The sequence below is a fragment of the Pelophylax lessonae genome (assembly GCF_965119305.1).
Source record: "Pelophylax lessonae genome assembly, chromosome: 1".
NCBI classification, from domain to species: domain Eukaryota; kingdom Metazoa; phylum Chordata; class Amphibia; order Anura; family Ranidae; genus Pelophylax; species Pelophylax lessonae.
In genome coordinates this window covers 457,387,720-457,400,751 of record NC_138768.1, presented here as the reverse complement: position 1 = coordinate 457,400,751, position 13,032 = coordinate 457,387,720, and the positions used below count along the sequence as shown (strand labels likewise).

General features: G+C 42.1%; 1 protein-coding gene across 1 annotated transcript in view; it reads left to right on the top strand.

The window, feature by feature from the left end:
• Window positions 1–13,032, top strand: part of HAUS8 (HAUS augmin like complex subunit 8) — a 100,185-nt gene that overhangs the window by 6,766 nt on the left and 80,387 nt on the right. The window contains exon 2 of the mRNA XM_082261016.1: window positions 867–928. Within this exon, the coding sequence (XP_082117142.1) occupies window positions 867–928 (62 nt within the window). The remainder of the gene's footprint in view (window positions 1–866; window positions 929–13,032) is intronic.

The following is a 13,032-nucleotide window of genomic DNA, read 5'->3' as shown; positions in this document are numbered from 1 at the left end:
AGTGGGTGTAATGCCACGCTGCTGCAGACTGTCTGTGTAATTGTCTGCCAGTACCTCTGATATGGGCAGGCAGTTAAACTCTGACACAGTGGTTCTCAACACCTGCCCTCAAGGTGTTGAGAACACTAACAGGCCAGGTTTGCAAGATAACTGAAATACATCACAGGTGATTGCATTATTCTAGTCTGAGGTAATACTTGAAATCTGGCCTGTTAGTGGGTCCTGAGGACCGGAGTTGAGAACCACTGCTCTGACAGGAATCTCAATGAACTACCTAGAACAGGGATCCTCAAACTACGGCCCTCCAGCTGTTGCGGAACTACACTTCCCATGAGGCATTGTAAAACTCTGACATTCACAGACATGATTGGGCATGATGGGAATTGTATTTCCTGAACAACTGGAGGGCCATAGTTTGAAGACCTCTGACCTAGAATGATCATTAGCACCCAGGTAGTCCATTGAGAACTTCAAGCCTTTGAGCTACAAAGACTGACATTGCTTGTTCATTGAATCACAGGGATTTGTGAATGAATGATGCTGCTGTGTAGGCGGAGCCCTGACATAGAGATGCATTTTCAGAAAGGTGGACGACTCCTTTAAAAGTTTTGGGTAAATTAAGGACAAAAGACGAAAAAAAAATGTCAATGTATGAATTGGCAGAGTGTATCAACTTGATTTTGCTTGCTTGTAACATTATGTTGCAACTATGTCTGATATGTTGTAATTGTCAAATAGTTTCTACAGTTCCTAGATCCCAGCAAAGAGGTCTCAGTTGATATTCATTGTTTGTACCTAATCTTTGGCAGTCATTTTCATTTTGATGAATAAATGCCTTGCTTAAACTTAACCCATCTGTGTTACAGATCTGGATCACAGAACAGTTCAGGAGGCAGCAGTGGTGATATGGCCGTAAAGAAAAAGAAAGGTCAGATCATTTTGTAATATAGTTTACTGCTGATTGTAGAGGTTTATCAAATGTAAATTGTTGGAATACATTTAGTAGCTAGATTAAGCTAAAAATGTAATTCTACTTGTACATTTAGGTTTAAAGCAACCCTGTCATTTAAAAAGTGCTAAAGTTTACTAAAAGATGATTATGTACTGTATATTTATTTTACCCATTGAGACCCATGTTTTAAAACTCCTTGTGCGGATCTCAGACGGCTGCAGGTATCTGACATTTCTGATGGTGTCAAATACCTGCTCTCCTGCAATGTAGTTTTTACTGGCTCCTCCTAAAGCAGATAAAAATAATAATTCACATAGCAAACTACGTGCAGTAGCGTAGATATTTTAGGTCCCCCACAGGTCTCATTGTTCCTCCTGCTTACCTCCACATAACTGCGTTATACAGCTGTGAAATGGAGGTCAGCAGGAGGAACCATCGTGTCTCACCTAGAGCTTCTTTTCATAGACAAGTTATGATGTGGTCTACTTTATAGGCAGGCATTACTATATGTATTATATTGTGTAGTTTGTACATATTATCAGTGGATGGTGGGGAAACTATTATGGCAAAGTTGTCCCCTTTAATTCAGCTGAGTCTTTTCACAACTCTCCATTCATGATTCATTCGGACTAAGTTTAGTAAATAGACTTAAGCCCCGGAAGATTTTACCCCCTTCCTGACCAGGGGGTATTTTGCGATTCGGCACTGCGTGACTTTAACGGACAATTGCGCGGTCGTGCGAAGCTGTACCTAAACAAATTTGACGTCCTTCTTTTTTTCCCACAAACAGCTTTCTTTTGGTGGTATTTGATCACCTGTGCGATTTTTCTTTTTTTTTTTTGATCATGCGCTATAAACAAAAAAAGAGCGTCAATTTTGCAAAAATAATATTTTTCACATTTTTTTTTTATATGAAATTCCCCCAAAAAAAATGTAAAAATCAAAATTTTTTAACATTTTCGGCCAATTTGTTTTATGCTTCCTATGTTTGGTAAAAAAAATCGCAAAAAGCGTATTTTGATTGGTATGCGCAAAAGTTATCGCGTTTACTAACAAAGGGAAAGATTTTTGTTGTTTTTTTTTTTAACGCGTAATGGCGGCAATCTGCGATTTTTTTTTTTTTTTTTTTTTTGCGGTACTGCGACATTGCGGCGGACAGATCGGACCCTTGACTGACATTTTTTACACTTTTGGGGTTACCAGTGACATTACTGCAGTAATCAGTGCTATACATATGCACTGTTACTGCAAAATTACACTGGTAGTGAAGGGGTTAACTTTATTTGAGAGGGAGGGGCTGTGTGTGTCCCTAGGGGCGTGATTCTAACTGTGATTGGCTGTCTGTTGAGCTGTAGAAACAGTGATCAACGGTTCTACATAGTAGAACCGTGTGATCACAGTTTCTACACAGGGGAGAATGGCAGGCGGCTTGTTTACACTAGCCGCCTGACTTTCTCCCTCTGCAGCGGCGATCGCAGAGTGACCGGCGGACATCGGGTCCGCCGGTCACACGCGCGGGGGGGTCCGTGACCACGCGGGAGATCGCCTCCGGCGGCGCGCGCTCGCTCCTTCCCTAGACCCTTACAGGCTAGAGACGTAGACCTACATCACTTTGCCTGTGAGGGGCTGACTGCCGACGTAGATAGTCGTTAGGCAGTCGGAAAGTGGTTAACAGAGCAATCGGGCAAAGTTATCTTTTGCAGCCAATCAGAAATGCACATTATTTAATTTTCTATTGATAAGCTTCTGAAATCCAAATTCCAATTGGTTGAAATGTTTAATATGTATAAAGTTTATACATTGTTTTATTTTTGTTGTTACATAATAAAAATGAAAGCCAAAATGTAAGTGTCTTTTTTTTCTTTTTTTCTATATTTTTGTAGAAATGTATGATGCTGTTATAGGGACTAGTCTGGAAAAAAAAAACGGGATTCATTTTTGTCAGGCATTTTGCAAGAAAAGAGACCATTTTTCATTTCCCTTGTTTAAAAAGTCAGTAAATTTTGCCAAAACAATTCTACCTAAGCTGAGTCTACAGTGAACCTGAAATCCTAAACAGTTTAAGCATAAAACTTTAGTGCACATCAGCTCAGCTTGACTGTTAATTGCCTAGGTGCCCTGAATCTCTAGGAATCCTGGTATGCAGTTTTCATCCTGGTAGAGAACACCTCTTCATGTCGTTATGATGAGTATCTGCACTGACCAATAATGCGGTAGAGAAGATGGGCTAGTTTCTTAATCAGGATGTCTGGTTTTCTAGATTGTAAGCTCTAACAAGCGGGGCCCTCCAGTTCCTCCTGTATTGAATTGTATTGTAACTGTACTGTCTTCCCTCACATTGTAAAGCGCTGGGCAAACTGTTGGCGCTATATAAATCCTGTATAATAATAATAATATGTTGACTGTCCCTGGTGTCTGGAACAGCCTGGATCTCTAGGTAACATGGCAAAGTCAACTTGCCAGTAGTAGACCTGCATGAATATTTGTAAAAAAAATTAACTTGATCTTGATTCACACAGCAGGATACGTGATGCCGTGGATAGGCAGTACTACGTTTCTTCTTCAGACAGAGGTCCCGGGGATACTGCACCCTTGATCCCAGCTGTGTGATTTAGTACATGTTTTTTATCTACTCAAATGTGAGCTGCCAATTTTTTCTGTGTCTTATTAAACCCTTTATTACTGCACTTAGTCTGACTAAAAGAATCTGTTAATTGCTTTGCTCTTTAAGGCCCCTTTCACACAGGCGGACCGTTCAGATCCGCCTGTCCGTTTTTTTTTTGGCGGTTCTGAACGGTCCCCCCATGCATCTCTATGGGGGATCGGATGTCAGTGGAGATATGTCCACTGACATCCGATCCGTCAAATCTGGACGGATGGAAACCCTATTTTCCATCCGCCCAGCAGATCGGATGAGAACGGACTGACGGTCCGTTCCCTTCCGATTTCCCCCATAGAGATGCATGGGGAACTGACAGCTGTGTCCCCGCGCCAGACACAGCTGTCATCCTCCTGCTCAGCGGGGGATCGGCGGCTCGATCCCCCGCTGAGAAAAACGGAATCCGTCCGACAGACGGATAGTGTGAAAGGAGCCTAAGGGTCCATGATTTTATCTATACAGCACCAATGGGCAGGTATACTGGGTATTTTGCAGTAAATTACTAACCACTTCAGCTCCGGAAGGTTTACCCCCCCCTTCATGACCAGGCAATCGTTTGCGATACGGCACTGCTTTACTTTTAACTGACAATCGCACGTTCATGCGACGCTGAACCCAAATAAAATGTCATTTTTTTTCCCACAAATAGATCTTTCTTTTGGTGGTATTTGATCACCTCCGGTGTTTTTTTTTTTTTTTTTTTTTTTTGTGCTATAAACAAAAAAAAAAAAAGACCATCAATTTGAAAAAAAAAAAAACCACTATTTTTTTACTTTCCGCTATGAAGCACACCCAAAAATAAAAATGTAAAAAATCAAATTTCTTCTTTTGTTTAGGTCAATATGTATTCTTCTACATGTTTTTGGTTAAAAAAAATCCCAATAAGCGTATATTGATTGGTTTGCGCAAAAGTTATAGTGTACAAACTATGGGATATTTTTATAGAATTTTTATTAATTTCGTTTTTACCAGTAATGGCGGCGATCAGCAACTTATCGCGGGACTGCGACATTGCAGTGGAAAAATGAAACACTAAATGACACGTTTTGGGGATCAGTGACACCAATACAGTGATCAGTGCTAAATCTGTTTATCTGAAATAATACCTGAATGTTTTTTTTAAATGTAATGGTAATTTTTTTATTTCACATTACATTATTTTTCGTTACATTTTTTTAATTTAATTGAAGCAAAGAGTATTATGTCTTATTTTGTTGCCATCTTGTTTGATAACCTATTGTTTAGGGGCTGTAAATCTTTAAAATAAAAAAGTTCTTCAGAATCGAGAGAGAATCGTGATCTTTTTTTCTAAGCAAAAAAAAAAAAAAAGTGTCTCGTGCAGAATCATGCCGCTGTAATAGGTAGCATGTTTTGTCTGCTGTGTGGGGACAATGGCAGTAATTTAGATGTTTAGTGGTATAGATAAAAATAGGTTTGAAGAAATCGCTCAAAATAAAATTAAGTGCAAAAGTCATAAAACAAAAAGGAGGGAGAGGAGGGAAGGGAGGGGGGAGAGAGAGGAGGGAAGGGAGGGGAGGATACGGGGGAAGGAGGGAGGGCGAAGGGAGCCAGGAGAGGGGAGGAGAAGGGAGAGGGGGGAAAGGAGGTGGGGGGGGGAAAGGGTGGAAGGGAGAGGATAGGAAGAGGGGGAAGGGTAGACAGGGGATAGGAGAAATAGAGGAATGGCACAAGGACCATGATACCCATCTGGAAGGTGACAAGCAGTATTCCATAGTATCCTCATGTCTAGGTATGATTGACGCTTCAAACAACTACTACTGAAGCGGATAAAAGTAGAAAATCGAGGAGGAGAAGAGTAAAACAGTAGGGGAGTTGGGAGGAGGGGAGGGAGGAGAAGGTCAGCTCAACGGAGGCCATAGATGCACATTTCAATGATTAGGTAGCCATGAACACCACAACATCCATTTTTTATCAAACTCTAATCCTCTGCTCGCCTTGCGTGCCAGAACACCCTCATACGCCAGGTTAGTTTTAACCAAGTCTAGGACTGCAGATACCTTAGGTACCTCATCTGCCTTCCATTGCCGGGTTATTAAGTTTCTTGCAGCTAGAAGGATATGCGTGACTACAGGCCAACAATCGCTAGGGAAGCGGTCTATGCCCACATTCAGTATCGCCAGTGCTGGAGAGGGGCGTGTGAGAATGCCTGTGATATCAGATATAATAGAGAATAAAGCCCCGTACACACGTACCGATCGTCGGCCGAACGATCGGCCGTCTTTTGTCCAGGGCTGTCGTGTCAGTTGAAAAGTGCAAAAGACTGCACAAGAATTTTGTCTGCCGACTACAGCCGACTGCAGAAGTGATGTCATGTAATGGTTAACTTTCCCTGTGTTTTTCCTTTTCTGAGCATGCCCAGTCTTGCAAATCTGCGGTCTGTCGGCCGAATTCTGTACTGACTGGCGAACAATCGGCCGTAATGGTGGTCAATGCAAGTCAACAATCTGCTAGTAAGAAAAAGGTGAATTCACAGCCTAAAACAGCTCTGCTGTCATACTCCTTTTATATATAACGGAAATTAAAACGAAGCCTATCGGTAGAGCTGCAGCACAGAAGAATTTAAATGGTCACCCTCCACAGCTGCCCTTAAGTTTCTGGGTTTCCTGCATCCTGAAGGCCCTAGCATAACTTTCCCAATTTATTTTATTTTTGGATATATTCAGGGATGGTTCGCCGGGTATACCTTTCGCTTCGTTCTGCTTGTTAGCTGGTGAGGTGGTCCTGTGTCAGAGCAGGGGCAGAGGATGTAGGCTTTTTTTTTTTTTTTGGCTGCATCCCTCCTTTCCTTCATTTTCGATTGCCTACCTCCAGGTGGTCTGCGGAGGAGCGGGCACTCAGGCTTACTTGGGATGAACTGACTGAGGATGCAGTTGCTAATTTTTATGACTTTATTTTCTCCTCTTATTCTTAAGGGTCAAGGGTTGGGATAAAATGTCAGTGTAATTTAGGTAGGATTTATAAAAAAAAAAAAACAAAAAATTTTTTGAATTAGTTACCATGTCTGTTAATGTCAGCATGTTTTAAGCTCCGGGGAAGGAAACGCGTCTGCTGTCCAACCATTTGTTCCCAGGATGCACTGTTTTGCGTTTCAGCTGAAGCAGATCTGTGTTGCTCGATGTTTTTACTTGCATGTGAGTATCCATTTGTCTATGTGGATTAAATAAAAAATATCTATGGTGATGCATGAGATGACTGTGTGTTTTTTGCAGCATGTTTTAGGTAGGATATAAAAGACAAAATGTGCACTTTTTTCTTTCTGGATCCTACTACAGATACAGACAACAAAAAACCTACACATACAGCATGTAGTATTGCTGCGACTATCAAGAGCAAGGGAATTTAATTATTTTGGGTTGTTCTTTGGTTGAAGGCTATGATAATAAAAAAAACAGGGGATATCCATTACCAATAATCACCAAATGAAAGCTTGATTTTTCCTGAAACAAAGGTTCTCCCACTAGGATACATTGATGATGATATTTACAATTTTACTAACACAGTTCAACGTTGAAAATTTTTTTCAGGCATTCTGATTTGTTTAACCTTCATCATGGCTTTAAAAGAGAAATTTGGTTTCTTTTATATTTCTATTTTTTTTATTGAAATCATACTTACCTAGGTGGTTGCAGCATCTGTCCACCTCCGACCCTAGGACAGAACTGAGCAATCAAACGCAGCTAATCGCTGAGAGGCTGAGCCGGGTGTCTGTCCAGGCATCTGGATGGATCCCCACCATATATGATCGCAATCTTTTACCAGCCTGGACTGTCTCTGTGACATTAGCTAACACTGCTTTCTACTGAAAACGGGTCGCAGGAGTGCAGAATGGACCCCACTCCTGTGATCCACAGGAGAAGTACAGCCAAATGAGCTTTGGCTGTACTTCTCCTTTTAAGATACAATGTGGTGGAAAATCCAATCTGTCACCAAAACAAAAGTTAAAAGTAAATCTTCCAATATGGACACCTGGTCCAAGTGGGTAAATCTCCTTGCTTTGAAGAAATTTCCTGCCACTTTCTCTTGTGCCCAGAAGAGGAAGTGGAGTGGAATCTCTCCACTAGGACATCTAAAAAAATAAAACCGCAAAAAAGAAACTTGGCAAGCTTTTAACCCTTCCCTACACTATCCACAACTGAGAAAAAAGTTTGGCTGTACATACCAAGTGTAGTATCTGTTCTTATTTGTGTCTAATAGTGATGCTCCACTGTCATTCTGACCTTCTGGCTGGATTTATAGTATCCCTACTGGTATGATGGGGGGTTCCTAAGGTATCCTCCTGATGGTGAAAGAAACCCAAATGAGCTTGCAACCGCTTAAGGCGTTGGTCGGGAGTATGTGCGTGGAGTGATATAAGGGGCCCATTGCCTCTTGATTTGACTGTTACCTGGTCTGGTTAGGGGCTGAGGAGTTTTCATGGGCTGAGCCTTTTGGCTATTTTTATTTCTAGGTCACAATGCCTATCCAATGCACTTGCACCGCCACTTTGTTTTTTTGCATATTATTTCTTTTTCTCTCCATGTGTGCTTCACTCTGCACTTCTGTATTTTGTCTTTTCACTCAGGGTGGAGGGTGTGGGTCTCTGGGCCTACCCTGAAGTCTAGATGGAGGATGTGTGGCCATTAGGTTCCCTCCTCCCCTGTTTTGGGGGTTTGCTCTTCGGGAGAGCCTCTCATTGCTCATTAAACACTTGCTCAAAATACTGACGCTTCTCAAACGCTTCTATAGTGTTATTGCACGTTAATATGTGCGGTTGATAAGCTTTTAATCAGCATTAAAAACGCTCACCCCCCCCCCCCCAAATACCCTATGTACAATTGTGGCGCGGTTGACTAACGCTTCTGGCTTGATAAAACCTCACCACAACCACCTACAATAACTGGTTGATAAGGAGTGGTCTGGGAAGCCGGCCGCGTCTTTAACAACCAATGAGTCATCAGCTGTTGGCGATTTACCCCACCAGTCCATACCAGGCCCCCCTTGACTCTGGTATGGCTCTTGAAGAGGAACCCCACGCCAAAATTTCTAAAAAGCATGTGGGCCCCCCCTTATCTGAGCATGCAGCCTGGCAGGTCAGAAAGGGGGGGGGGGGTGAGCGCCCCCCCTCCTGGACTATACCAGGCCACATGCCCTCAACATGGGGGGGGGGGCTCCGCTCCCCCAAAACACCTTGTCCCCATGTTAGGGGACAAGGACTTCTTCCTGACAAACCCTGGCAAGTGGTTGTGGGGGTCTGTGGGCTGGGGTCTTTTAGGAATCTGGAAAATTCTGGAGCCCCCCCCCCCCCAATTTGAATGAGTGTGGTACATTGTACCCCTAGCCATTCATCAAAAAAAAAAAAAAGTGTAGCGTTACAAAAAACTGAGTTTGTTTTTGACAAATCCTTTTTTAGTTGAACAATGTCCCCTGTCATAGCTCCGAGTCTCCTTTCTCCGGTCATCTTCTTCTGATGTCTTCTTTCTCTGCTCTTCTTCTTTTGATGTCTTCTCCCTCTGCTGATTTTGTCGTCTTCTGTCGCTGCTGCCAACCTGCTCAAAAAAAAATAAAAAAAATCTGCTCTGAATATGGACTCCTGCTGTTATGCCAGCTAAGCTGTGTGACAGTTCTTCTATAACTATGGGGCGCAGTCCTCTGGTGACGTCACGCCGGAGACCCTAACCCCCCTTGAGACGCTGCTCCATCATGCCCCTGGCGGTGACGTTTTTAATGCCAGTGTGAACTCAGCCTCGCCTAGTGACCTTGGCTGATTATGAGAAGAGGGGTCCACCAGGCGTTTTTGGTTGGGTGGACATGGGTGTTAGGAACACTCTGCTCCTTGCACCCTGGAGGGTCAGGGAGGGGACCTTCCTCTTCAGAAGGGAACCAATGACATGCACTAAGTGCACTTTTTTTTTTTATGTGTGTTCACATTTACTTTTTTTGTTTTTTTTTGCCAACTGCACTGCAGGCTCAGAAAAAAAAAATACACTTTAGTGTGCTGTGGTTTGTAGCAAAGCTGAAAATCCTAAATGTTAGATTTTTTTTTTTTTTTTCAGAATAAATTGAATGCTTTACAACACATCGGCAGCACCCTGTTGGTTTTCATGTACCTTTTTTTTTCTAAACATATAATCTTGATAAACGGTTGCAAAAATATTGTGCCACATAAAAAAAAAAAAAACTGCAAATACTGTCTTTTTTTTTTTCTACAAGCCCTCTGCGTTCAGAAAACGTGGTGTTTTAAGTAATTTTATAGCTAAAAATGATGGTTTTAGTGTGTGTGAGTGTGTGTGATGCTAAAACTGCTCTAAAGAGGAAGTGGTTATAAAGCTATGGGCGCTAATAGGGTTGTTATGACATAATGTATCGTCCAAGTGTGTTGTTTATACCAGTGTCTGTGCTTTTCTCTTTAGCTTCCCAAAGCCATATAGGGAGCTGTTTGTTTTCCAACTCATCAGGAAGTATTTTCAGTTACACTGTAGGGCAGGAAGGCAATCTGTCATGCTGGCGGTTTTGTTATGAGTGTTCTGTGTGTAGACTCAACAAATACCAGGAAGTTAGACATTTGGTCGAAAGCTGCAATTCTGCCATCTTGTGGTCAGTAGAAGGTAAAATAAGGGCTCTTAAAGCAGAACTTCACAATCTCAATCAACATTTACTATTTTTAATCCCTATGCTGCTAGCATTCGTAAATGGATCGGAAAGTATATCTTGTTGCAAACCCATTTTTTCACATTTCTTCAGTTATTTGCTGGTTTCCATGCCTAGGCAAATGACATTTTTGGAGTCTTTAGGAGGGGATTTCTCTAAGCACACCCTCCTGCCTGCATGCCTGAGCTAAGAGCAGATGGATTCCAGGAAGTAAATGCTAGGAGGTGGAGGGGGGTGGGGATTCAAAGTAATTTCTCAGCAAAATAAAGCATAGAGACATGAATGGATAGGTGAGTTTGCTTTGAATATTAAAAATGAATAAAATTGTGTTTTGTTTTGTGGTGCTCAGATGCACTGTAGTTCTGCTTTTAAACACCTGCGTGGCCTCTGAACAGTGATCCACGGTGGATTGCTTGTGCACAGTTGTGCACAGATAGAATTGACAGGCATTCAGGAGGCAATAATAGTAGCACTAATATTTTTTTTTTTTTATGCAGATGAAGGGGGTTTTTGAAATGGAAATACTGCCTCGCAACTGTGAGCCTAGTGTTTGACTAGCAGGGTGGATAAAAATCTGTTTCTCTATCATCCATCGACAGACGCAGCCTCATCTCCATAAGCTGAGTGGGTTTATGCTCCTCCCATGATGAGTAGTCTAGGCAGGACAATTTGACTACACACGCTCCAGGTATAATAACCCCCCCCCTGCACAACCCAGCACATCAGTCGCAGAAGGTTCCCTTCCTAGTTGCTATCACTTCTGCCCGCAGAGTCTCTTAATTGGGGGTGTTGTCCTGTTGTTCGCCTTTATTTGGTGGTCCACAGGGATTAAGTGGTCCTCCGACCTAATCCATCCTTTTTTCCTAAGGTGGTGTCGCATTTTCACTTGATTGAAGACATTGTGTTGCCTTCCTTATGTCCTAAGCCTAAACATCACAAGGAAGTTGCTTTGCACTCTCTGGATGTGGTTTGGGCGATAAGGGTTTCTCTGACGGTTACTGAGTCCTTCAGGAAGTTAGGCCCTCTCTTAGGCCCTCTCTTTGTCCTTCCAGACGGTCCTCGCAAAGGTTTGGCTGCGTCTGCTGCGACCATTTTGAGATGGATCAGGCAGACGGTTGTTCAGGCTCCTTATTCGATCAAGGAGCATTCTACTAGAGCGCTGAGTGTGTCTTGGACTTTTTGCCATCAGGCCTATGTTGTACAAGTTTTTAAGGCAGCGACTTGGTCGTCTGTGCACACCTTTACCAAATTTTACAAGGTGGATTTGTTGGCTTCTTCAGATGCCTCTTTTGGCTGCAAGGTTTCATAAGATAATGTTTGTATTTTTCTTCGGGTCTTTTATCTAGGTGAGCGCCTGTTGTTTGGTTGAGCTCCATGTTGCCCCGTTGGCTACGTTTAGCCTTTTAGAGTTGACGTTACTGTCTGGTTACATTTTCCCACCCCTCATGCCTATACTGCTTTGGGACGTCCCACTCATCTCATGGAGATGAAGCTGCGTCTGTCGATGGACGATATAAAAAATAAGATTTTTGTAATATCATCTTCTTCTCTGATGTCCATCGATGGATGCTGCACCTGCCCCTCTGGGGTTGGTTGGGCGTGTGTATTCAAATGTTCCTGCCTAAACGCCTACTGATGGGAGGAGCATAAACCCACTCAGCTCTTGGAGATGAGCCTGCGTCTGTCAGTGGACATCAGAGAAAAAATTTTACGCTAAGATCTTACAAAAAGCTTATTTTTTTAATATAAATCAGATTTTTTAAATTTGTATTAAATTTATTTTAATCGATTCTTACTCCAAAAGCATTTTATCTAGAGATAGTTTTCTATTTAAGATACATTAATAATTAAGTTTATTCAGCATGAAATGGAGCGTAGTTATGTAGCATGAGGCTGTATATTGTGCAATATTTACATTTTTGGTAAACTCATTTAATGAATCCAAGCTCTGCAAGCTAAGATAACATGCACTGCATTGATGCATTCACACAATTTCACAGTAACCATGCGATAAAACAAAGTTCAGGAATATTCCTTTATTCCATTGTTTTGAAAATCTGTGTACACTACAAACCGTATGATTGCTTGAAGATAAATGCATCTGTTCCAGGCTCTAAGTGTGAGAAGGAATGGCAAGCAATAAAAATTGCTTTATTCCTCCCTTGAGGATCAAAATGGCAGCAGGCTGTAAAAGAGACCCAGTTTGGGAATATTTTAATGAAGTACCTGGTGGCCTGAATGAACCGTGTTTGAAGTTTTTTTTTTTGTTTGTTTTTGTTTTGTTTTTTGTTTTTTTTCTTCTTTTTATGTGGACCCAGCTCATATTTTCAGTACAAGTTCTTTTGTTTGTTCTTAGATATTTAATAAAGATATATTTTGTTTATGCACTTCAGTTACTAAACATTGATGTTTAAGCAAATACAAGAATACGTAATATGTTGTTGTTGAAATTAACCCCTTCCCGCCGACATAACGCAAATATGTGGCCTTGGCTTCAAGGGGTTGTACCGGGGTGATGCTGACAGTCGGCTTTCTTGTAATAACAACCGATGCAGCTGATCAGCCCCTCAGCTGTTATTAGAAGCAGCGGGAGGGGGCGTCCCCGCACTCAGAGGCCTAAGCGACCAGCCAGCACGTCCGCTGGCTGGTCGAAGACCCGAACAAAGCCGATCAGCTTTGATCGGGTCTCCGATGAATAAATCTGAAGCGATGTCATGACATCACTTCTGGTTACTGGAGCCTTAAAGGCTCCAGATTTTAAAGATATGACCGT